At 38.7% G+C, this 26060-nt stretch overlaps 1 protein-coding gene across 2 annotated transcripts in view; it reads left to right on the top strand.

Moving 5' to 3' along the window:
- The first annotated feature begins 997 nt into the window (after positions 1 to 997).
- The window catches only part of ACBD3 (acyl-CoA binding domain containing 3), a 34528-nt gene continuing 9465 nt past the window's right edge, over positions 998 to 26060 (top strand). Inside the window, exons 1-5 of one of the 2 annotated variants that reach the window (XM_067729589.1) lie at positions 998 to 1346; positions 17635 to 17776; positions 18422 to 18562; positions 21394 to 21552; positions 23292 to 23466. In XM_067729589.1, coding sequence (XP_067585690.1) covers positions 1061 to 1346; positions 17635 to 17776; positions 18422 to 18562; positions 21394 to 21552; positions 23292 to 23466 — 903 coding nt within the window. In that variant the 5' untranslated portion in view covers positions 998 to 1060. Of the gene's footprint in view, positions 1347 to 10313; positions 10481 to 17634; positions 17777 to 18421; positions 18563 to 21393; positions 21553 to 23291; positions 23467 to 26060 lie in introns of those variants that run through there. The other variant, XM_067729590.1, reaches the window with a different exon arrangement.

The raw sequence follows: 26060 nt of genomic DNA on the forward strand, positions 1-26060 counted from the left end.
ATTCAGTAATAAGTTGTGAAGCTAAAATTTATAAGCAATTAATAATAAAAAAAGAAAGGATCACCATGCTAAAGACTGATTTCTCTATTTTCCTTATAGAAAACATTACAAAATAATTATCATAGGAAAAGCTGATCAAAAGTATACAGCCAAAAAGTGTGGGGAAAATTATCGTAACTGTTGCCCATAAAGTCTAGGAACACAGATAAATATACATAATGTTGTCAAGAGCTTTTTCAATCTTTAAAAATTAAATAAAATAATTATGTTCTGGATTTTTGGACGCCCTGTAGAAGTGTGTCAGGCAGTTAATAAAAATTTTATGGTTATCTGTGTGATGTTTGTGAGTTTTGTTAACTTTTCAAAATGTCACTTCTGAGTTCTTTCTCATTCTAAATATATATTCACTTTCCTACGTTTCTGCTCGTAATTTTTGTGTTTTTTACTTAATGACGGCCCCACAAATTGTAGGAGCTTCAGTTCCCGAAAAAACCAGGATGTGCCCTTCCACGACAGTCTCAGAAGCCACGGAATTTCTCTGCAGCCTCAGTTTCTTCTTAAAAAAAAAAAAAAAGGCATTTGCTCGGCATTTCCTTAGAATTGCCAGAGTTCCGCCAACCACACAACTCTCTACCAATGCGGAGGGTCTGACCGGAGGGGTAGGGAGCTCACCAGCAGTCACCCTCCCGTCACAGACCTTACTCGGGGTCCTTCTGACCCCGCTCGGCCCCTCCCCTGCCGGACACCGCGAGCCGCCGGAAAGAACGGCGGGGCGGGGGCCGCTGGGCTGTAGTACCCTCCCTCCGGGAGGAAAGAGGGCAGGAGGGGGACCGGGTGAAGGTGGGCACGGGGCGCTCGGGACCCGCGGGGCTAGGGGTCGGAGCGAGTGGTGGCAGAGCGGGGCCGACCGACGGATCGGGGGGGCGGGGCACCATGCCCGGGAGCCCTAGATTCTACTCAGCGGCGGAAGTTCCGGTGTCGGTAGGCGGAGGTCAGAGGTCAGCAGGAAGTCGATACGTGGCCACCGCCTGTCCCCGCCGAGGAGGCGCAGCAGGCGGAGATGGCGGCGGTGCTGAACGCAGAGCGACTCGAGGTGTCCGTCGACGGGCTCACACTAAGCCCGGACCCGGAGGAGCGGCCCGGCGCGGAGGGCGCCCCGCTGCTGCCGCCGCCGCTGCCGCCGCCCTCGCCTCCCGGGTCCCGCCAGGGCCCGGGCGCCGCAGGGGAGCAGCCGGAGCCCGGGGAGGCGGCGGCTGGGGGCGCGGCGGAGGAGGCGCGGCGGTTGGAGCAGCGCTGGGGCTTCGGCCTGGAGGAGCTGTATGGCCTGGCGCTGCGCTTCTTCAAAGGTGAGCCGAGCAGGCCCCACCCCCGCCGCCTCTGCCCCGCCCCGGGGAGACTGGACCCGTCTCGTCCTCACCCACCCGTGCGGGACCGCGGTGACCGGAGCTGGGCTCTGTCCTTGGGGTTACCCGAAGTTTGTCACTACCCGCTTGGCCACTAGGTCCCACCCGTAGGGGCCTGGAACCTTGGTTTATTAGTCCGGGTCCCGCCTCCCCGAGGTTACCGGGGCATCTTACCTGACTTAGCTTCTCGGTTTTCCAGGAGCCTGGGTGGAAGAATGAGCCATCTCTCTCTCTTTCCCAGAGGTTCCCGTTCTGGGATTTTTTTTTTTTTTTTAACTGTCGCATTCCTTTTCCTGTTTGTTATGGCTTGGCACGTCAGAACCACCGATTTTTGCCCTTTTTCCACAGTGGAAATCTTTTCATGGGTTTCATATATATACTTTCCATTCATTCTGGAGAGCTTAGGACTTGATCACCTGGCAGTACTGATGTGGCAGAGAGAAAGAAGTAAAGTATTAATCCCCCTTGGCTTGTCAAACTCTGAAGAGAAGGGATGCTCACTATGTAACTAGTAACTTCTAGATCGTTAAAATTTTACCTTATAAGCAATGTCCAAGAGTGAATTCTCAGATTAAGGTCTAAAAGTACCCTCTGTACTTCTCACAGAATTAATTGTAATAAATCTTGTCTTAGAGCTAGATTGTGGTGTGTGGGTTTTTTTTTTTTTTTTTTTGGTTTTTTTAATTGGGTGACACCACGTAGTCAGATGGTGGTGGTACCAGTCACATGACCTTGTCAGTGGGAAAAACTGATGAGAAGAGATACTTAGATCTTCTGGGGTAGATGAGCAAGGAGAAACATCAGCAAATGAAACTTTAGACGTGGTTGCTAGGTTCCATATACATTCCAGAACAGCATATTTATGACACTTTTCCCAGAGGGAGTACCTTTTGGAGTACATATCTTACTAGCTGAAGTTGAGTCGTTGAAAGTAGTGATACATTCGAAAGTTATTTGTTTTCTCTGAAAATGACTCTAATTGTGCAAACTAATGAAAGTCTTTTATAAATTTTCCAGAATATTTGGTCATTCCCCTTCATTGCATTTTTTATTAAAAAGTTTACCCTTGAAATATTCATCGTCATTGCATGATGAGTTCAGCTCTCCGTGCCAGCTTGGGGAATTGGTAATGGCTAATGGGTTTTGGATCACTTGACCCTTAGGTCACTGGCTTGAATTTAGAGTTTCCTGAGGTGATGATACCACTTATGTAAAAATCTGGTGGTTTCTGTACAATTCATATAACTACATTTTACTTAAAATTTTTATTCTTGGAACTTACTTTTCCGGTGTACAATAAGATTAAAGTATATTGTAGCAGAATAACATGTAAGAATAGAAAAGAATGAACTTCTTATACTAACTTTCACCATATAACTAACAAAAAAAATAAATGGATAATTTTATCTTCTGAGTCTGTCTTATTTGAAAATGGTAGTAATGTCTTCTTTGAAAGATTAAAACACTCTTCCCCCCCATTATTTATTTATTTATTTTGGCTGTGTTGGGTCTTCGTTGCTGCAGGCGGGCTTTCTCTAGTTGCGGCGAGAGGGGGCTACTCTTCCTTGTGGTGTGCGGGCTTTTCATTGAGGTGGCTTCTCTTTGTTGCAGAGCACAGGCTCTAGGTGCACGGGCTTCAGCAGTTGTGGCTCGCGGACCCTAGAGCGCAGGCTCAGTAGTTGTGGCGCACAGGCTTAGTTGCTCCGCGGCATGTGGGATCTTCCCAGACCAGAGCTCGAACCCATGTCCCCTGCGTTGGCAGGCAGATTCTTAACCACTGCGCCACCAGGGAAGTCCCTAAAACACTCTTAATGTGCAGTAAATTTAGCATTGCTTGGGAGTCAGGAAGCTCTGGATTCCTTTTTTTGGGCTGTGCCGCGCAGCCTGCAAGATCCCAGTTCCCCGACCAGGGATTGAACCCGGGTCACGGCAGTGAAAGCGCCAAGTCCTAACCACTGGACCTCCAGGGAATCCCTCTGGATTCTATTTACCATGTACTCCTAGACAATTAACTTTTGTCTTCCAGACTCAGTTTGTTTATATATAGAGATATAATATGGCTGGATTAAATGAAATTTGACATCTCAGATTTAAGGTTTAGTGCTCTAAACCTAACATTATCTTAACATGTTTGTTGAGTGGTAGGATTCCTAGGGGAACCTGTAATTTGGGACCTAGTTATCAGTCACCTTAAAGAAAAAAGCTACATTGATAGTTATGATTTACTAAGTTCCTAAGTTAATCTCTCAAAGCAATATCCAAGTACTTAAAAGGAGAAATAACAGTCTAGCAATCAAAAGCTCCCTTTCTGCATGGATCATTACATGTTAGCAATGAAGAAGCTATTAGTATATGAGGTTCCTGAGTTGGGGTTGGGGGGAAGGATCTAAAAACAGTCAGAAGAATTATGGAAAGTAGGGTGAGTCGAGTGTTGTCTGCCTTTGTTTTAATGTGTGAATTTTTCCAGCATAATACTTGGCATTTTTATCAGTCTTGCAAGGACTTTAATAAATCACTATTTTGTGGTTTTGTATCTCACATGAATTAGAAATACCATTACACTTTATCTTTTACTGTGGAATAAATATGAATCTTGAAAGCATGGGTATCTTTTTCCATTGAAAATAACTTGGATTGGGAATTAGGAACCCTGTTTCTCATTCTATCCCTGTCACAGTGATCATAGGCCAGTGACTGAACCCATTGTGTCAATTAGCTAACCCTCTTAGTTTTTGAAGATAAAAGTAAAATAATAGATGAAAATACTGGAAAATGTAAGTTAGCATTTTACCATCTAAGCTCCAGACATTGTTGAGTCCTTATTATGGATCAAGTTTTATATAAGGTTACCACTGTAAATGAATAGTATATTCCCTTTTGCTATTATGGAACTTAGAGTCCAAAAGAGGAGTTAAAGACCCAGTGGCAACTGCAATACAATGTGGAGGATCCAGAGAGCAAATGCCATTCCAGAGAAGGGGGAAGGCCAAGAGCCATGAAAGGGCAAGACGTGTGTCGGGGAAATGGCAAATAGAAAGTAGGTACTGTAGTTTGATGGAGAGAGCTGGGCAGGTAAGTTGGTGTCAGATCCGTGGAAGGACTGGAATGCTATTGTAAATAGCCTTTTTGACAGCAGACAGTGAGGAACCATTGAAGGTTTTTAAAAGGAGGAGCAAAGTTGCCCAGTTCTACTTTAGGAAGATTAAGCTGGTTTCCTTATCTCTTTAGGTTAAGGAATGAATCAGCTGGCTTTATTGTAGCCTTTATACTTCTTGGATAGAGTTAACCTGGGGAGTTGTGTTTCAGTTTTTAGAGTTCTTGGGGGTGAGTTTTTCCTTCTCTAATACTTTGTTGCCTCACTCCATTAAGCTGGTAGATGGTTGCATTAATTTAAAATTCCAGAGTGATAATTGCCACCAGTTATTGAGCAGATGTTCACTAAATATCAGGTACTATTTTGAGAGCTGTATATATACTGTTTTGTGTAATCCTCTACAAGCCCTTCAATGGGGGTGTTATCCTGGTTTCTTAGTTGAGAAACTTGCCCTATAGGCCCGTTAGTTACCAGTAGTAAGAGGCAGAGTGGGTCCTGGGTCTGTCTGATTCCAAAGGCAGTTCTTCCCACTATAGGAGATGAAAAGCAAATAGGAACCTTGCTTTTTGATGGTGTTCCTAGGAAAATATTCAAAACTACCTACCTTGTTGCCTTACCACGTTTTAGAACTTCTTTAATATATTTGCTTGAAAATATTAAGAGCTAATGGAAAGAGATTGTTTTTCTGCTCATGGTCACTTTATCGAGAATCTCTTCAGAGATCTGGAAAGGTAAAGTGTGGGAGAATCATCTGCTCTAAATTCCTACATAACATTGTTACCCAGTTTCCAATTTTGGTTGTTATGAAAAAATCCCTTCCAAAGGACTGAAGTAAATGTGCCCATCAAAAATATTGATAAATGCTAAATCTCATTGCTACTAATACATTATTAGACCTTTTGAGAGGCCTGCATTTAGCCAACATAATGATTGTGTTTTACTCTTGGTAAATTGAAAATGGATGTGTGATTCATTAGCAATTGAAAAATGGTAATATTCTAATTGTCTTTCCTTCACTGTAATACTTTTCCTCACATGCTATTTGGTTTGGGGTACAGCTTAAATAAGAAAGAAAAGATAAATGCTTCTTTCCCATTATTAGGTTTCAAAATAATGAGTTGTCTCCCTTAGCAGCCTCAAAAGGTGCCAGTTTTCAAAATGTTATATACTCATGCATGTAAACCTTTTTTTTTTTTTTTTTTTTTTTTACTTAGGCTCTTATTATTGAGGCTCAAATTGTATGATCTTTAGCAAGTGGTGGCCTCTTAAGATTGGCTCCTAAGTTCCTTTGACATGACTAGTAGTCTTCTGTAGCTTCCTTGGTATCTGGTATGATGAGATGTTCCAGATTCATCGTATACATTTCCTGCCTCCATAGGAATCAGCCATTTTTCCAAAGAGACATGGTTCCTTTAGTGGGAAGTGGCATTTGAAGAGCCGTAATCTAGGTGTTAGCAGTGGACGCTCATTGCTACTGGACCAGTAGCTCATTGCTACTGGTCGTTATTTCAGTAGACAGATCTAGGGTGTGTGTGTGTGAGGGGAGTGATAAGTTTTTGAGGGTGTGATATGTGAAAGGAAGCTGTAGTTGAATTTGGAGGAACTTAAGTCTAGGACTCAGTTTCTCTGTGGAATTGTTAATGAATTTCCACTAGCATTGCTGTAGATTACACTGTGTTACGTTGCTGATAGCAGAGAAGCAATCATATGTACATACTGAATAGTTCCATTTCCTTTTGTCCTCTTGAAACATATGCATCTCCAAGAACTTTTATAAATGGCTCCATTAATGTTTTAAAATACTGCACAACTGTAATTTATTCTTTGGTAACATAATAATTAGTGTGCGCCTCCTGGACTTAAGTGGACTAGCTTCAGATAAATTCAAGTTTAATTGTTACTATTGAATATCTATTAAATTTTGAGTTTATTTTTCCCTTCTTTATTGTCTTTATCTTTAGGTATACATGTATAGCGTAGGAGGATGTAATAGACCTAAGAGACACTTATAAGAAAGAAAATTATAGCCGCCAAGAATAGTAATGCCTTTTAAACATCTGCTTTTTTAATTTGCTATTTCATATTAGATTTGAGCTGAACTAAAATTTTCCTTTGAATACTGGATTCAAGGATATGTTTATATATGTGTATTTTTTGTATATATTTTTGTATATGTGTATATTTTAGTGTAACTGATTTAACATTTGCCTGAGGCCTCCCCTTTATTTACTGCACGTGCAGAAAAGTATATAAATCATAAATGGTGCTTGATGAATTTTTACAAAGTGAGTACACTTTGGTAACCAACAACCAGAAGGAGGTAATGTTTACTGTTATCAGTTAGCTAAAACGAGAGCTACTCTGGCTCAGTATTTAGGAAGTTGAGTTCTGGAGTGAACACTACCTGGGGTACTTTTTCCTAGTTTTGCCACTCAGTTGTTTAAAATCTGCCTTCCTTTACTCAAATTGTTGTAAGAATTATAAGAATTGTGTGTGTGTGTATATATATATATAAACTCTTAGCAGAGTACCTAGCAATTGGTATTCTGTGACTGCTTATGTTGTTAAAGAGGAGAGATTACCAAGAATTTATTAGAGAGTGTGTTGAATTTATGGGGGGGAGATCAACTTTTATTAAGCACTTTGTACATGCTAGACAGTTTCCAGAGTTTCATACTCATTAACTCAGAAATACTGCATTTATTATACTTTATTATAAGTAGTATAAGAATGTATCAGTTTATTTCTCAATTGAACATGGACGAGATGTGGTTTTAATTTTAATATTTCTAGAAGATGGATTTTATTCAAAGTGTATTCTCTGCCAGGCAACAGTGATAGGGCCATGAAAGAAAACAGATTTGAGCTTAGGCTGCTTTGGGGGAAATTCTGTATCTGCAATGAGAGAAGGGGGAGGTGGTCCTGCTATCTTCCACACAGTTCAGACAGTCCCTGGATACTGCTTTCAGTTTGAGGCATCATTCTTTAGGGTTAAAGACAAAATGGAGCTCATTCAGAAGAGAGCAACTTGTATAGTGTGGGAATTCGAATCCCTGCTATCATTATTATAATAGCTGCTGTTTAATGAGTGTCTGCTCTACTCAGGCACTGTATCAAGACTTTGGAACACATTATTTCTAACCCTCACAAGAAATGTGAGAAGTTATTATCTCCATTTTATTGATAGCAAAACTGAGGCTAAGAAAGGTTATCTGTGTCTGTGTTATATACTTAGTATAATAGCAGAGCTGGGTCTTTAGGAGGTATGTATGAGTGAATAAGCTGGGAATATTTAGCCTAAAGAATAGAGAACTCAGGGCAAATATGATGTACAGTATTTTGTGGCTTTTTTTGAGGTCTGATCTGTTAGATGTGTTTTATTTAATGCCAAGGACTAGAAATAGACCCTGTGGATAAAATTGAGACAGATCTACTCAGAATAAAGACCTAAAATAAAAATCACAGCTATCCAAACATGGAATAGGCTGTTTGAGACAATGAATTCCCATCACCAGGAAGTGTTCAAGCATACGTTAGCAGTAACTAGGTGGGTATGCTTTGATTTCTTTATCTTAATCTTTTATGTATCTACTTCAGGTTTTTTCTTTGTTGTTACCGTGCGGCTTATATAATATAGTTATACTATAAAGTACTATACTGTAGTATAAAAATATAGGTTAAACTGATGACTTCCATAGCATACAGTAACTCTATTCTTTCACTTCTCCCTCCCTCACATTTTAGACTATTGATGTTACAATATACACCTTTTTATATAGTGTGTCCAGTAACAAATTATTGTAGAGCAAGTGGTTATGTAGAGAGGATTTGAACTTTGGTTGTGCAGTTCAGTCGTCTATCTTTAATATCCTTTCCAACCCATAGATTTTATTGGCTTTCATTTCATCAAATAAAGGCTAGAAGGAACATTGAAATAATTTGTTACCTTCCTCTATCTTCACCTCCAGAGAGAAGAGAAAAATATTTCTCAGTAAACTTACTCTGACAGTTGACATGTGAGACTAATAACTTTTTGTTTAATTAATTTCAGATGGAAGGGTAATCTTTCAGAGCTTTGGGCTTGGTAACTGTGATTATAACGCTATTATCAAATTATTCGTGCTGTCTTACTAGAACTGTAAAGTTAGATACTTACGAATTTAATAGAAGTGTAATCTAGAAGCCATTTCTCTCTTTATTGGGAAAATGTGTTACCACAAATTTAGTGGCTTAAAGCAACACATACTGTTTTATAGTTCTGGAGGTTAGAAGCTCAAAATGGGTCTCACGGGGTTAGAATCCAGGTGTCAGCAGAGCTCTGTTCCTTCTGGAGGCTCTAGGGGAGAATCTGTTGCCTTTTCCAGCTTCGGGAGGCCAGCTGCATGCTTTGGCTTGTGGCCCCTTCCTCCATCTTCAAAGCTAGCAGCATAACATCTTCAAATCTCCGTCTGACTCTTCTTGCTCTCCCTCCATTTATAAGGACTCTTGTGATTACTTTGGGCCCACGTGGGTAGTCCAGAATAAGGTCAGCTGCAATCTTAATTCGCCTTTTTCCTGTAACCTAACATATTCACTGGGATATAGATTCTGAGGATTAGATGTGGATATCTTTGGGGGGGTAGTATTACTATGCCTACCACATGTTATAATGTCTTCTGAGCTGATTACTGAAATTGAGCATATGAGTTTACTCCTTTTACCTTTTTATCAAAGTGAAAACCAAGGCAATTTGAAAGGTCAAGTTGTGCTATAAAATTTATAAGGAAAAATAGCCAACTCGATCTCTCTTTTTTCCCATCTCAAAGACCTTCTCCCCCAAGGCAACCACTTTCCATTATTTTAACTGTTTCTTCTGGTATTTGTCTCCATTTTCCTGCTGCTTCTTTTAATTTATTAATTATTATTATTTAAATATTTATTTATTTGGCAGCATCAGGTCTTACTTGTGGCACGAGGGATCTAGTTCCCTGACCAGGGATCAAACCCAGGCTCCCTGCACTGGGAATGTGGAGTCTGGACCACTAGGGAAGTCCCTGCTTCTTTAATTTAAAAAAAAAAAAAGAGAAAGAAAGAAAAAGAAAAAAGTAGCTTATACATGTATGCCTCTCTCTTCCTTCTTCCCAAATTCTTAATTTTATAATATCACATTTGTGATTAAATCAGTGTCAGTTGTTTCTATTTGTGTTATTCATACCTGAGACAGATCTTGCACTTTGATTATATTTTGGTTCTCATGCAAACTCTTTGTCTTTTGTGTAGTTAGAGGTAATTATCATTTTTTTCTCTGTCCTCAGGTAAACTCTTTTTTTTAAGAGACATCTCTCCTAGATATCCTTAAATTTTTGATTCGGTCTTAGCTTTCTACCTTGTGAGTCTCCGCCCACTGTCATCCTGAAAATTACCTTCAACTCTCTGTGGTGTTGGAATTCCTTCTCCTGGAATTCCTTATTTTCTTTTAGACTTTCTCTTTTCCTGTTGGAAATTTCTTTCAGCCTTTTTTTTTCCCCCATGTTGGGAGCTTTCTCAAATGTCCGGTGATCCTTGGGTATTCATTCTTGTTAAAGGGTGAGGCACTGGAGAGCCAATTGTAACCTTGAGTACAAGCTTTTATTGTAGGTAATGAGGCAGAAGTTTCATCGGGGAACCCTCGACATCAGTGTCTTTCAAACTAGTACGTGTAAGTCTTTTATTTTGTGCCAGTTTTTCATGAAAATATTCCTGTCTCCTGCCTGGAGTGTATGAATCTAGTTGGCCAGCATTTAGGCACTAGACAGGAGAAGGGAGGGTGGGTGGAAGTTGTTTACCATTTACCAGCGTAACTTTCATTTCATTTCTCTTTTTAGTCCTGCAGTTCACTCTCAGGCTGGTGTTCTCCTACCTGGAGTATCTGTGATTCGTGTTCTCTAGTGTACACATCCAGACCTCTGCTAAGTAGGGGCAAGGTAGCCATCTGCCTGCTTGGGATTGCCAAACAAAATGGGAGGTAGGGGTACCTGCTTTTTAGATAGTTTTTATTTATATACATATATATGTGTGTGTGTGTATTTATTTGTTTGTTTGTTTTACTTCCTGGCCACGCCCCGAGGCATGTGGGATCTTAGTTCCCCAACCAAGAACGAATCCGAGCCCCCTGTATTAGAAGCGTGGAGTCTTAACCACTGGACTGCCAGGGAGGTCCCTAGATAGTTTTTAAACCAAAACCCCTGTTTTTATCTAGACTTCAGCTTTTAAAGAACCTGGTACCTTCAATTCCCGAGCCTTTCCAAGGTTCTCTGAATTGGCTTCCTTTTTCCTTTTAGTGGGGTTTCATTGAGGATCAGATGTAATTGTGTGTGTTCAGTTCACCATGTTTAACTGGAAGTTGAATTTTATGTTTTCAATCCTTTTAATTATATTCGAATTTTTAAAATATTTAGAAATCATTTGGCTTTTGCATTTATTTCTTCCTTTAGTCCAGGGTCAGTAAACATTTTCAGTAAAGGGGCAGATAGTAAATATTTTAGGCATTAAGGACCGTATATGGTCTGTGTTCATATTCTTTGTTTTTTGTTTGTCTATTTCTGCTTGTTGTTTAACAATTCTTAAAAAAGATAAAAAACATTCTTAGCTCACAGGCCTTAAAAAACAACTGTGGGCAGAATTGGTCTAGTTTGCCAATCCCTGCTTTAGTCTGTCTCCTTTAGGTAAAATAGATTTTTAACCTGACTTTTGGTCTTCAATTTTATAGAAAATAAACTTTTTAATATAATTGTTGCTGGACAGATGCCAACAAGTGATCCCTTTTAGTCCATTTGATTGAAAGTGGCTAGCTCTGTACGCACGCTTCTCCAGGTAGTAGCGATGGTCATTTCCTGCCTTTCATTGATGTGTTTTCACACACTTGCATCTGAAAAATAGCTCTGCCGCTTCTTTCCAGCATAATTTATATTTGTCTTTTTTTGTTGCCATAGAAAGTGCTTTTCCAAATTGATTGAATTTAATGACTTTGTACTAATTAACTCTGTAAGTGCAGGGACCGAGGATGATGCCTCTTCCTTACTGGCAGGACTGAAAGAGCTTTCCTTTGGGAATATGGTCTTGGCTAAAGATCTTTGAGTTTCAGCAAGGCTTTTCTGTCTGTTGCAGTTATGGTAGTTATAACTTCTTTCCTGCTAACTACGTTTAATGCCCTTGGAACCAGAAATAATTTTAGGAGAGGGAATTCCCTGGCTGTTCAGTGGTTGGGACTTGGTGCTTTCACTGCCAGGGCCTGGGTTCGATCCCTGGTCAGGGAACTAAGATCCCACAAGGCGTGAAACAAGGCCAAGTTAAAAAACAATAATAATAATAAATAAAATATATTTTTTAAAAAAGAAATAATTTAGGAGAAAATTAGTCTCATCTAACGCAGAAAAACTAAATAAAACAAACCTTCGTGGTGTGTGAACTAGAGCCATCTGAAGAGTAGGAGAGAAGTAACTTTTTTGTGATACTATAATAGTCTGCCTAATGATATTGATTGTGAAGGGTTTTCATTTTCTGTTTTCGTTGAAGTTTAGAATGTCAACATGATGTGGGCTGTCCCATACTAAAGGTGGTTGGGATTCTTAGTATATCCTTCTGGGTTTTGTATATTCCTCAGGAGAGAATAATTGATCTGTTAATCTCGTCCCAAAGGCTGAAAAATAAGTTGCCTTGACTTTTTTTTTTTTTTTTAACATCTTTATTGGGGTATAATTGCTTTACAATGGTGTGTTAGTTTCTGCTTTATAACTGCCTTGACTTTTTAAAAAGGTTTGTTAAAAAAGAAAAAAAGCATATGTGTATTTGATATAAAAGTACATATGCACATTGGAAATCTGTGGAAATAATAAATGAATAAAGAAAAAATCTGTAATCCAATCTTTCAGAAATAATTATTAGTATTAACATTTTGGTGTGTTTCCATTTCTTTGGTTTGTATGTGTGTGTGTGTGTGTGTGTGTTTAAGACAGATTTAGTTCCCAGCTAGAATAATGATGAATAAATTGAAGATTCAGTAATACGTATTAAAGGAAGGATTATAGCGCAAGTCTTAAAACTAGCAAATGCATAAAAGATTCTATGGAAAGGCCAGTAAAATTCGCAAGATTGGATGTACTGTTTTGCTCATTTTCACAGAACTTGACCTGTACAGTCAGTTTCTTCTTTAGAGAGATTTGTTGGGTGTGGTTTTGGTGTGGTGAGTGCCTGTTTACAAAGCGTGTGCTTAGTGCTGGCGTTCATGGTGGTGAACAAATTTATGTGAGTGCTTGACAGAAACTTACACTTAAAAACATATTCCCCTTTTGAAAAATTAATTCCGTCAGGCATAAAAAGGGCAGATGTTAAAATGACATCCAAAAATCCTGAAACCCCCCCTCCCTCTGTTGATGAGTCACCTTTTAGGGTCAAGGTTAGCCTAACACCTTGCTGAATAACGGGTACAGTTTCCTTGTTGACTCACCCTCTCCCATGGTCCCCGATTCTAGTTTGAAATAAAGGAGCAAATTTATCACCTCATAAGAAATGGACCCTCCCTCCATTAGAATAACTTTATAGTAGTCATATTTTTAAAATATTTTTTTCATACCCACTAGTCCTATCTGTTAGCTTCAGATCATCTCCCTAAAGCAAATAAGAATTCTTGTGTGTGTATGTTTGAAAATTGCTGTATTACATGACTACTCAGAAAAGTGTTTGGTCTTCCAGTGAATAAAGTTTCCATCTGACTTTATCTTTATTGACGTTTATTTGGGTCAAAGCAACCACTTTCATAGAATTTAGACTTTTTTTTTTTAAAGGAAAAAACAAAACAAAATCTCAGGGATCCTGATTGAACAAAACAAGGAAGTTATATTCTGCTATGCACTCTACCTCCACTGTTTCCCAGGCTCATTACACCTATTTTTTTCTTGAATGACCAGCAGCATATTTTTCTTTTATAAGGCTCAAGATAAAATGAATAGTTAGGTTGATGCCTTTTTGGTTTTAAAAAACAAAAACTTTCTAAATAATAATCTTTCAATTAATAGGCTAAGATCAAGGTTGGAGCTGTTTTTCAGATCATCACTTTTGGGGGAAGTAAGAAGAAAGTTGTCTGTGCTATGTTTCTCTGAGACATAATTAGCATAAGAAAACTTTTGGTGATTAGTATGTACAAAATTAAGGTAGATGGTAAAGGAAGCTTATGGGCATCTTTAAAATTGGAGAAAGGCTTTTTGGTAAAAAGTTGCCACTATTGTTTCACATTTTTTAGCACCCTAACATCTTAGAATACGGAGTTCTGATAAGCTAATTTTGTAAGAAAAATCTTAACTGTAATTTTTAAAAAGAAAGATCTATATGTGTAATCACCCATTTTTACATAGTTATAAACCTAGTATCTAATTTTTATTCTACTTATTTAAATTAATACATCATAAATATATTCTCTAAAATGCTAAAAAGCCCTTATATTGTTATTTTAATAGCTGTATAATCTATTCAGTGGATTACTATAAGCATTGCGTTATTGTTGAATAATTAGGTTTTTAATTTTAAATAATGCAGCAGTGAACAGGTATAACACCGTGTTTCTTGCTAAGATAATTGTTCAAGGCTGTATTTAGAAAAGATTCATTGGGAAGTGAATGAAATAAGGAGCACCTCTTTTAGACTTGTTGGGTTTTATTTTTTATTTATTTTTTTAAAATTAACTAATTTATTTATTTTTGGCTCTGTTGGGTCTTCGTTGCCGCACACAGGCTTTCTCTAGTTGTGTCTAGCAGGGGCTACTCTTTGTTGCAGTGCGAGGGCTTCTCATTGCTGTGGCTTCTCGTTGTGGAGCATGGGCTCTAGGCACATGAGCTTCAGTAGTTGTGGCACACGGGCTCAGTAGTTATGTCTCACAAGCTCTAGAGCACAGGCTCAGTAGTTGTGGCACACAGGCTTAGTTGCTCTGCAGCATGTGGGATCTTCGCGGACCAGGGCTCGAATCCGTGTCCCCTGCATTGGCAGGCGGCTTCTTAACCACTGCGCCACTAGGGAAGTCCCTAGGCTTGTTGTGTTTTACATGAAAGATAATGTAAAGATGTATTTCAGTTTTGTAAGCTCTCATCTGTTTTGCTTTATTTTGATTATATACTATGTTCGAATTAAACGTAACTACTGGCCCAACCTAGAGTTGGAACAAGTCATGTTATTACCTCTGACATAATTTTATTTTTTCCTTAACTCTAAAATAATTGTTCCTTTATCTCAATATAATTTTTAATAATTTGTTTACAGTATATATATACCTGAAATACGCACCTAAACACAATTATATACTGTATTGCCAAGCTATACATTTTTAATTGAGCTCAGTAGTTTGTAAACTGCAGGAGGGCTATGAATCCTCGTGTCTAGCACAATGATTTGCGTACAAGGGCTCAATAAATATTTATTAAGTTGAATGAATGAATGTAAAAAAGGGCTTATAATTTCCATCATTGATTGAAATAGACTTCTAAGAGTTAGATTTTAAAATGAGGATTGCGTTTTAGTTGGTAAATATAGACCTATGGATAATTCTGTTCTAAAAGCTTTAGAGGAAATTTCTACTCTTCGTGCTAATTGTTTAGTGATACTGTTTGCTCAGTAGCAAAGACAGATGGCAGGTCCGCAGGTTTCTGAGTTGTTTTGATTTTTATTACATAAGTAAGGTCAGTGCCACAGTTTTGTCTTTTTTCCAAATATTACATGAATTCGTGCTTGTTGAAAAAAATGCAGATAGAAGTACGTATGTATAATTCTTTTCAGTTCCCACCCACAGTGTTGCCAATCACTTCCCCAGAGGCAGTACCTCTTAACAGTTTAGTTTGTTCTTCCACATATTTTCCTTTGAAAGATTAAAATGTTTCTAGTTTTGGGACTTCCCTGGCAGTCCGGGGGTTAAGACTCCACACTCCCAGGGCAGGGGACACGGGTTCGATCCCTGGTCTGGGAGCTGAGATCCCATATGCCGCACGGTGTGGCCTAAAGAAAAAAAAAACTATAAAATGTTTCCAGTTTTCAATTTTCTGATCACCACTCCTGATCTTAGCCCCCTCCCACTTTCTCATTCTTATCTTTTTAGTGTGACTCCTTCTAGATCTTTTTCTTTGCATTTACATTCATATAAATGTATCTATAGAATATATATGTGGTATGTTGACATGATGTATTTCATCAATTCTAAGACTTACTATTATTTAAGAAAGAAAAACTTATTTAAGTAATTTAAGAAAGAAAAACTGCCAATGATAACTGTAAAATACAATAGATTGTAAAAGCTAGTCTGATTTTAGAGATGTTAAAGTGTGGGTAGCAGAAGTACTTAGAATTGAGGATATATATTTTGTGCTATGATTGTATGTAGTTTTCTGCAGCTTGCTTTTTTCATTTAACAGTGTTCCCTTTATGTGTTTCATTTATACCACAGACTGAATATGACACATTATTTAGCTGTTCCCTTACTGATGAACTTTTAATTTGGTTACAGTAACAAGAAAAGCGCGCTGCAGAATATCCCTATATCCACCTCCTTTTGTGTATTTGGGAGTGCTTATCAAGGGTAGATGATGAGAATTGGAATTATTGGACCATAGGGCATCTACTTATAATTTTGGAATATATTGCCAAATTTCCTTCCAAGATAACTGTAACAGTTTATACTTTCAACATTAGTGTATGAGAATGGGTACCTGTTTGTCCTGTTCTTACCAACTCTTGATGTTACTTAACTTTTTTAAACCTATCTGATGGCATTTTTTTAACCTATCTGATGGCAGAAAGCATCTTAGTATCTAATGGTTTCACTGTCCATTTCCTTGACTAGTGAAATTGAGTATCTTGGCATGCTTATTGGCAACTTCTGGTTTTTTCTTCTCCTCTGAGTTTCCTGTTCATATCCTTTTAAACCATATTCTTCTCTCATCATCAGTGATTTTCTTTTGGTGACCTCTGTGTACATGGATAAAATTTGTAGGCAAAATATACTACTTTCTACCTCCTGTTTTGTTTGTTTTGAAATTTGGTAATCTCTTATTATCATTAGAATCAACCAGTAATTAATTCTACCATTTATCAAAGAAGTAGAACTATTCTATAAGGACTTCCCATTTACCCAGTTTCATACTACTTTGGAATGTTGTTGGTGGTAGTTAAGTCTCTACAGGTCAAATTGGCTTCTCTCATAATAGCCCATTGGAAATCTGCCAGAGCCAGCCATAATATGAAGGAAGTAAAAGTATCTAACAGTTATTACCATTAAAACTATCCTGTTACCTCTGAAGTATCAGGGGACTGTTCACTTTATTGGTAAACAGACTAAGAGGTTAAATGGTCCTACAGCTAGGAAGTGTCTGAGATGAGATCTAAACCTAGGCTGTCTGATTCCAAAGACCCTTCTACCACATCATAGTGCCTCAGTGGGATGGAGACGTTTTGAATATAGCCTTTCAAAGTATATGTAATTGTCTCTTATGTTAAAAGTGCTTGATATAAAATTATTTTTTAAACTAAGAAATGATTGCTGAACATTTTTAACATTTGTAAAATATGTCAAGTGGGGCTTCCCTGGTGGCGCAGTGGTTGGGAGTCCGCCTGCCGGTGCAGGGGACGCGGGTTCGTGCCCCGGTCCGGGAGGATCCCACGTGCCGCGGAGCGGCTGGGCCTGTGGGCCATGGCCGCTGGGCCTGCGCGTCCGGAGCCTGTGCTCCGCAGCGGGAGAGGCCGCGGCATTGAGAGGCCCGCGTACCACCAAAAAAAAAAAAAAAAAATATGTCAAGTGGTACACTAGTATGTGTGTCCCTACTGTAGCTTGACAGATTGGTTTCTCTTTAGTAGCGGCTTTTTTTTTTTTAATTTAAATGTAGTTGATTTACTCTTTGTAGTAGTTTTAACATAAATATCAGTACTTAAGCTTTATTTTTAAAAAATTAATTCAGCATCAAGTGTTTCTATCTTGGCTTTGACTATTAAAATTTAGTACTTGAAATTAAAATCTCCCTATAGTGGGGTTTATATATATCACAGGCAATTTGTGATATACCTTACAGCAAAATTTCAACATATAATCCTGAAAATTATGTATTTTGCCAGTGCTAATTGTTTTCTTTGTATTTATTTTTCTTAAAGAAAAAGATGGCAAAGCATTTCATCCAACTTATGAAGAAAAGCTGAAGCTTGTGGCACTGCCTAAGCAGGTTCTTATGGGTCCATATAATCCAGACACTTGTCCTGAGGTTGGATTCTTTGATGTGTTGGGCAATGACAGGAGGTAACGGTGTTTTATTGTATAATGAAGTTAATGAGAGTAATGTTGAAAAGGGTACAAAGTAAATTGATTAAGATTTATATAACTGGCTCGTTAGCTTTAGAATAAGAACTAAACAAACATTTTTGCTTGCAGCTTTTGGAGTCTTCAGACGTTTATCTGTTTTTGGCTCGGAGATGTTTATGGCTAAATATTGTGGAAGAAGTTTACTCATCTGTTTATGAACATACGACAAGTACAGCTTCATTTGATTCTTCCTAAATGATATTTAAAAAGCCATTTACAATGTAGTAATTGATTCCCTTATTGGGACATACAGAGTTGTGACAAGAAAGAATATATTAAGCATTTTATTCAGTTAAGGCTAAACTATGCTATAAGAAAAGTAAAACTTTGATACCTTTTACTGGTATGGAAATTGTCAGCAGTGCAGTTAAATTGTGGTTTACAACAGTAAGTTTGGTTTGTATGTGGCATATCTAATTTAGTAAATCACTATATGCTTGTTGAAGTTTTGAACCTTTTGTTTATAGTAGAATCATTCTTCATTTTAGTTATAATTGAGACTTGTTCATATTTAGGTTTAAATTAAATCAAATTCTCATTCTATTAAGAAGAGGAAGTAACTTTTCTTGTTATTCTTCACAGGAGAGAATGGGCAGCCCTGGGAAACATGTCTAAAGAGGATGCCATGGTAGAGTTTGTCAAGCTCCTGAATAGGTGTTGCCATCTCTTTTCAACGTATGTTGCATCCCACAAAATAGAGAAGGAAGAGCAAGAAAAAAAAAGGTGAAGTTTGAAGGCACAGAATACTTTATCCTTGAGCAGCCTACTGCATAGTATACTGCTGCTTTTGCTTTATGGAATGTTTTAAATCAGGTGTCTTAGTTCCATTGGATCCCCACTTCTTATGGCAATTGCTCAAACTTTCTGATGTGAGCAGGTGTTTTTATTATGAGTTTTGAGGGGAGAGGGTTGGCTGCTTCCGTCTGGCTATACCTTTAAAAGTAACCACCCATCCATCATGGCAGCATTCCTTTTGTGTTGCTACACTAGGTTTCTGGGCAAGCACAGTAAGCTCAGCCACTCCCTTCCTCCTTACTCTCTGGTCTGATACACCCTTTGCTGCTGCCTCCCTTGGGTTTCTAGAATATACATACTCCATATCATGGTTATTAGCTGTGCTACATGGTAGACCTCATATAGGCATTTCATATTGGCTGTGGCTTATTATTTCCAGAGGTTGCATGGGGAGCTGTTGAACGTGCTGTTTGTATGTTTATGGGATTCTCTGTCATGATTGTGAACTCAACAGAATTATAGTTAGCCCTTTATTTATTTATTTATTTTAATACGTATTTATTTGTTTATTTGGCTGCACCAGGTCTTAGTTGCAGCAGGCAGGCTCCTTAGGTGTGGCATGCAAACTCTTGGTTGCGGCATGCATGTGGGATCTAGTTCCCTGACCAGGGATCAAACGCGGGCCCCCTGCATTGGGAGCATGGAGTCTTAGCCACTGTGTCACCAGGGAAGTCCCCCAGCACTTTATTTATCTAGAGGTTATATTTTCAAGAACTTTGACAGTCCAAAATTTCTAGGTAATGAAAATAATGCTGTAACACCAATTTTCCCTCAGATTATATTATACTTACTTTAGAAACAGTTGGTTCTCTGGTTTCCCACCTTAACCTGGATTGGAAATAACATTAGAACAGAAAATAACCTAACAGTGAGGGAGGAGACAGAAACCATGAAAAATAGATGCAAGAATGATAAAACTGTGGCAGTCAGGGCTAATGTGAAAGTAAACTCTCTATCACTGTATTATGACGTGTACAGTTTTTATGCTTGCAGTTATAACTCCTGAGTTACCAAGAGACAGAGTATTGGGTATAATTTATTTCTCTTTAAGCGAATAGAAAATACCTTAATACATTTCCAGAAGATACTTATCCAAAGGAAGATAGTTTTTAGCCAGAGAAAAAGTTTGATTCCTATGAGAATGGAGTGAGGTTCCTTTACTGGAATTGATTTATGTGCTGCAGTCCATTGTGTAGTGATATTGGATCACTGAGGTGTAGCTGTGTCTTTGGAAGTAGTATATATTGCTTTTTAAGGTCTTTTTAAAAAAATATATTTATTTATTTATTTGGCTGCACTGGGTCTTAGTTGCAGCATGTGGGCTCTTTTAGTTGCAGCATGCAGGATCTAGTTCCCTGACCAGGAATTGAACCCGGGCCCCCTGCATTGGCAGCACAGAGTCTTAACCACTGCACCGCCAGTGAAGTCCCTTAAGTTCTTTTTTAATGATAAATTGAATACTTAAGTTACTACTCAACATGTAAAACTGTATTTTTCCTTTTAAAAATACACCTTTGTCATGAGATGAGGTCCATGTAGAATTCTTTTAAAGCATTTAAGACTAGACTTCCTCTTTCCTGAAGCTTAAGCTCTGGTTTATGGAACATCTTGCCCTGTGTACTATCTGTGACATATAAAAAGTAGGTCATGTTATTGCTGTAGTTTGAGACTTGGTTGTGGCTCTGGTGTGTTAATCACTTATAGAAGTTTGGGGAGAAAAGGGGTAACGCACGCACTTCTCATGGAGGGCCATGAAATGGTGTCTCCTCTGAGACCCCTCAGAAGTCTTCTCTTTCATCCCATCTTCAACCTCCCTGCACTCCTCACAACTCTCAGCCTATATGGCCTCCATTCCTAGCGCAACAGAGTTTGCTCTCCCTCGGGAGAGGGGCTGTGGTGGTGAGCAAGAGCTGGGTAAGGGCTGCACCTAGATCCCCAACTGTTCTTTTCTTTTTTTAAATTAAAAGCTTTAATTTTTTTTTTAAATTTCAGAAATTATACATGAATATAAGCAATATAAATGATTTTCCATTTATGGCAGTATATGAAGCACAAACTGAAAACCTTCCTTCCCACCTTACTTTTAGTCTCACTCTCCTCTCCGTAGACAATAGCGGACAGATTTAAGGTGTATTTTTCCAGGCCTTCTTCTATTTATTTACCTGCTTTTTCCATTAAACATATATATTAAATGTCTTTACATATTGGGCCATGTAGTCCTATTCTTTTTTTATGGCTACATGGCATTTCAGGGTGGATTATTCATTTCTCTACACATTTATTGTGTGCTTATTCTTTCCCACACTGTGGTAAGCCCTGAGGATATAGCAGTGTGAGATGGGCAGTCTCTGCCCTGATGGAGCATGTACTTGATGAGTAAGGCAGATGTATTGCTAACTTTATCACACAAATTTAATTTCAACCACAGCAGGTAGTATGAAGGAAAAACTTGTGGTGCTGTGAGCATATCTTAGAAGGAAGGTTTCAGGGTATTGTAATGTTTTAAGTGGTACCTTACTGATGGACTCCTTTTTCTGTTGCTGTGAAGCAGTCATTGTTTTTGCTGTGATCTGTATATTTTGAGATTGACTCCATATGATAAATTTCTCCTCATGAAGTATATGTATTTCAAATTGTGATAAAATTATCACATGATTCTCTAAAAAGCTTGTGTCAGTCTTCACTGGGAAAGAGTCTTAAATTATTTTTAAACGGGATTCTTTGTTTAGGGTTCATTCCCTCTGTCCTTTACCTTGTAGGAAGGAGGAGGAAGAGCGAAGGCGGCGTGAAGAGGAAGAAAGAGAACGTCTGCAAAAGGAGGAAGAGAAACGTAGGCAAGAAGAGGAAGAAAGGCTTAGACGGGAGGAAGAAGAGAGGAGGCGGATAGAAGAAGAGAGGCTTCGGCTGGAGCAGCAAAAGTACGCGTGCTGTGTGGCTTGTGTTTCACAGCGAGCAATGGATTGCCACACTGTTGTGCTTGACCGTTTACCATTGTGTGCCTTGGAATAATTCTCTGATTTGTTTGACTGGGAAGTCGACCAGCATTAGCTGCTTGCCATTTGTACCAATGATGTATTACCAAGGAAGGCCTCATCTTAAGCATCATTTGGTTGCGAATGAAGAATGTATTAGAAGGATTTGGAATTTGCTCCCAGAACCCAGGCACTAGAATAGGAGCTGAGGTTGCTTGCTTGCTCTCTGTCTTTGGGTCCACACAGTCTCTTGTCTTTGCTTCTCTCAGCTATGTCTCTGTTTCATTCTTCCTGTTCTCTGCAAATTGTCACTCTGCTTTGTCATATGCAAGGCTGTCCTAGCCAGGATTTATGTGGTCTTTGTTTTCATGCATCTGACAGAGACTGGCTGGCATATGAGAGACCCAGTTACAAATTCCCAGGCCAAAGGCTCTAGTTGGTTCAGCCTGTGTCAGGTGTCTGTTCCTAGTCTCCTAGTACAGAACTTGGGAGCTGAAGCCATTTCTTATTCAGTAAGGGCTGTGAAAGCAGCTGTCTCAGAAGGGATTGATTCTTCCAGAGGGAGCTGTGGGAATAAGGAGAAAGGGATTAACGCCCATAAAACACTGGGAAGAAGGCCTAGGGTTCTAGATGTGGCATGGAATATAGATTAAACCAGAGGACATGTGGATCCATTGTTTTCTCCCCATTATTTCTGAGTAGTTCCTCAGAAAAGCTTCAAACTGACCCAGGGCCTCAGTCTGCCTTGGAGAGAGACTATGACTGCTACTCTTTTTGAGGGGAGAGGGGTGCCCTAGATGGACCCAGTGTCATGTTCTATTCAGGAGTTTGTGAGATTCTGCTTTGTTATTATCTGTTAAGAGATGGCTTTGAGGTGTTTATGTTTGGTCACATGACTGAGTTAAGCATGTGGTTCCTCTGGAAAAAAAAAAAAGAAGAGTAATAGTTTACAGAAATCAGTATCTCTAAACCAAGTGTGCCCAGTTATTATCTTCAGTATTCCTCTTTAAGGCAGGCTTTACATTAAATGCCAAGGGCACTCAGATTTTCACTGGCTTTCTTTATACTTACCAGAGCCATCTGTAACATCTTTTAGCTATTCTGCCTTTTCATGTATTTAGGTAGAGAAACCATGGCCAACAGTTAAATATCTCATCGCTGCCATAGATGACAACCCATCCTTTTACAACATCATGTTTAAAGAGTATAGGCTGGAGCCAGACTTCCTAGACTTGAATCCTGGCTCTGGCATCTACTAGCAGTGTAATCTTGGGCAAGTTACTGAACTCCTCCATTTCCTGCTTTGTGAAACCCTACCTCAGAGGGTGGTTGTGAGAACTAAGTGGGTTAGTACATGGAAGTGCTCTGAACACTGCATGGCACATAGTAAGGGCACAATAAATATTAGCAGTTATGATGGTGATGATGATGGTGGTGATGATGATATGCTTATTCTCCCTCTTCATCCCAAATTTTCCTTGAAAAACCTATGTGAAAGATTAGGGGCCAAGTTTATTTTCTTATTCTTTCTCTGGACCTAGGACACATGTTGATTGGTATACATTACTACCTTAGTCATTTTTAAGAGTTATGCATTATAAAAATCAATAACAAGGACATTTTATTTTGTCATGAACAATCAATCTCCTGTAGTCAGACTAGTGTATATTTTTTAATGTTTTTAGGCAGCAGATAATGGCAGCTTTAAACTCGCAGACTGCCGTGCAGTTCCAGCAGTATGCAGCCCAACAGTATCCAGGGAACTACGAACAGCAGCAAATTCTCATCCGCCAGTTGCAGGAGCAACACTATCAGCAATATATGCAGCAGTTGTATCAAGTCCAGCTTGCACAGCAACAGGTACGATAGATAACCCCCGAATTCAGCCATAGACAGGGTTTTTAGTTTCATTGGAACGCAAGTTCTTTTTTAACAGTTGCTGATGAATTTTGCATTAGTTAGCCTCTCAGGTATAACGTAACTTTTAGATGACCTTTATTAAGGGAGATTTTAACATTGCACTGGCAATTATGAAAAGAAGCATATGATATTGAAGCAATAAATGAAGTGGCCACTATTATATTGTCATAAATGTATTTGGGATTTGTATGGACCTAGTGTTATTCCAGTGAGTTTGACGTAGATTCTAATAGTGGTCCTGGAACCATGAGGACTTGGGTGATTAGTGCCCCCACAGGCTTTGCTTCCACATAGGAATATGCGGTTTAGGGGAAGGACATGCGACTGGAGGTCACACACCACTTGGATTCTGTCCTGGCTTCGCCATTATCTTGTTTGATCTCAGACAAGTTACCTATTGCTCTGATTTTTCCGCCTTTTCTCCCAGTCAGTAAGAATGGGCTATAAAATCCTGGTACTTGTCTTGTTAACCTTACAGGACTATCAGAGGAATAAAATGAGAAAATAGTTACTCTGTGAAAGTATTTGGTACATAGGGAAGATAACTGATTTTACATTCATTTTTTTACGTCTTGCAGAGGCATAAAATGCCTCCTTAAAGTTAACGTAGCTAAGTTTACGTATTTAATTAATTTTCACTTATAAAGCAGTTACTACCTGTCCAAATACCTGAGTGAAGTAAAGTGTTGCAGGGAATTGCCTGGCGGTCCAGTGGTTAGGACTCGGCACTTTCACTGCCAGGGGCCCAGGTTCAATCTCTGGTCAGGGAACAAAGATCCCGCGAGCCACATGGCATGGCCAAAATAAAACAAAACAAAACAAAACAAAACCAAAAAACACAAACTATGTTTCTCTGTAAATTTAATAAAATTTTTTTTTTTTAAAAAAAGAAGTGTTGCATTATAGTTGCTCCATATTTCTTGTTAGGTGAAGTAATCTTTGTTGTTTTGCCAAGCTCTTTAAATTCCTTGAAAATTAATATCCTCACCTAAAATACGTTTTCCCCTGAGTCTTTAGCATTTAGTGAGCAGCTAAAAGGCACTGCAGGTTTTGTATAATCCATGAGAAGAGGAAAAGGATGTCAAACTAGAGTTACAAGATAAGTGGTATTTTGGAGGGATTTCTTTTCTGTCCTCTAAAGCCTGTTTCTACTTTAGCATGTCATTCCCCGTTTCCTGCTTCTTTGATGGACGTTGAGATAATTTTTTAATAGGCTAGCTCATTACACACTGTCCTGCTTATAGGTTGCTATCACTTAGTCATAGCAAAGTCAGTCATATAGGGGAAAACCAAAAATCTTTGAAACAGAATTGGAAAGCCATAGTTTAGATTGCAGTGAACAAACTCAAGTTTATCAAATTGATTGGTTGTCTCTGGAAAGAGAGAAGGAGAGGGACTGGGGAAGGAGCAAGGGGAACTTCAGTCCCATAAAGTATTAATTTTTATATAAATACTGAGCAAAATAACAAAATGGGAACACTTGTTAATTTGGGGGTGTGGTTACATGGGTGTTTGTTACATTGTTCCTGTGCCTTTCTGTTCTTTTAAAAACTTCCTGGAGTATAGAAGAGAGATTATGTAAATACATGATTACAGTCTATTTTATGTAATAGATGTATATTCATAGGCAGTGGGATCCTGGGATAGGGAGTTGTTCATTCTGCTAGAGAGTTTCAAGAAAGGCTTGAAATGGAGAGGAACCAGTTGAGCTGACCAATTGATCATCAACAGAAATGCTTTTTTTGCTTTCCTGTCATGCAGTGAATGTTCTGAGTGTGCTGACTTGTTTTGGTTATATGCCCTTTTTCTTGAAGCTGGTACTCTTTTAGAAAACTGATGTGGAAATTACTGAGAATCTAGGCCTTGGAAGAAGGTATTTTAAACTCTTAAGTGTTTTGCCAACCTGCACTAGCAGCAGAGAGAGGCGTTGCTGTTTAAATAACTGGTTTGTAAATGATATGTTAAATGAAATGTATATACAGATATGCCAAAATATATCATTATCCCTAAACCATGAAATTATATTATAAAGGCTTTTTTTCCCTATGTTTTCTTTCTTTTTTTTTAACTGTTGTAAATGTATGCTTACTTATTATAACTTAGTGTTTTAGTTTAAAAAGTTACTGAAATGCCCCAATACTCAACAGTAGATTGGATAAATAAATTTTGTATTTTCACAGTGGCATATCCTGTCGCAATGCAAACAAACAAAATAGTTATAATTACTTGTGATGAACCTCACAAACAAATGTTGAGTAAAAGAAGCCAGACACAAAAAAGAGCATATATTATACAATTTCATGTATGTAAAGTTCAAAAACAGGCAAAGCCAAATCTGTAATATTACAAGTTAGAATAGTTGTTACCCTTGGGGGACTTTCTGGAAAGGGGTACCAGGAAGGGTTCTGACATGCAGATAATATCTTTTTTTTTTTAATTTTATTTATTTTTTGGCTGAGTTTGGTCTTTGTTGCTGTGCGCGGGCTTTCTCTAGTTGCGGCGAGCGGGGGCTACTCTTCTTTGTGGTGCGCGGG

The sequence above is a fragment of the Pseudorca crassidens genome, chromosome 2 (assembly GCF_039906515.1).
Source record: "Pseudorca crassidens isolate mPseCra1 chromosome 2, mPseCra1.hap1, whole genome shotgun sequence".
NCBI classification, from domain to species: Eukaryota; Metazoa; Chordata; class Mammalia; order Artiodactyla; family Delphinidae; genus Pseudorca; species Pseudorca crassidens.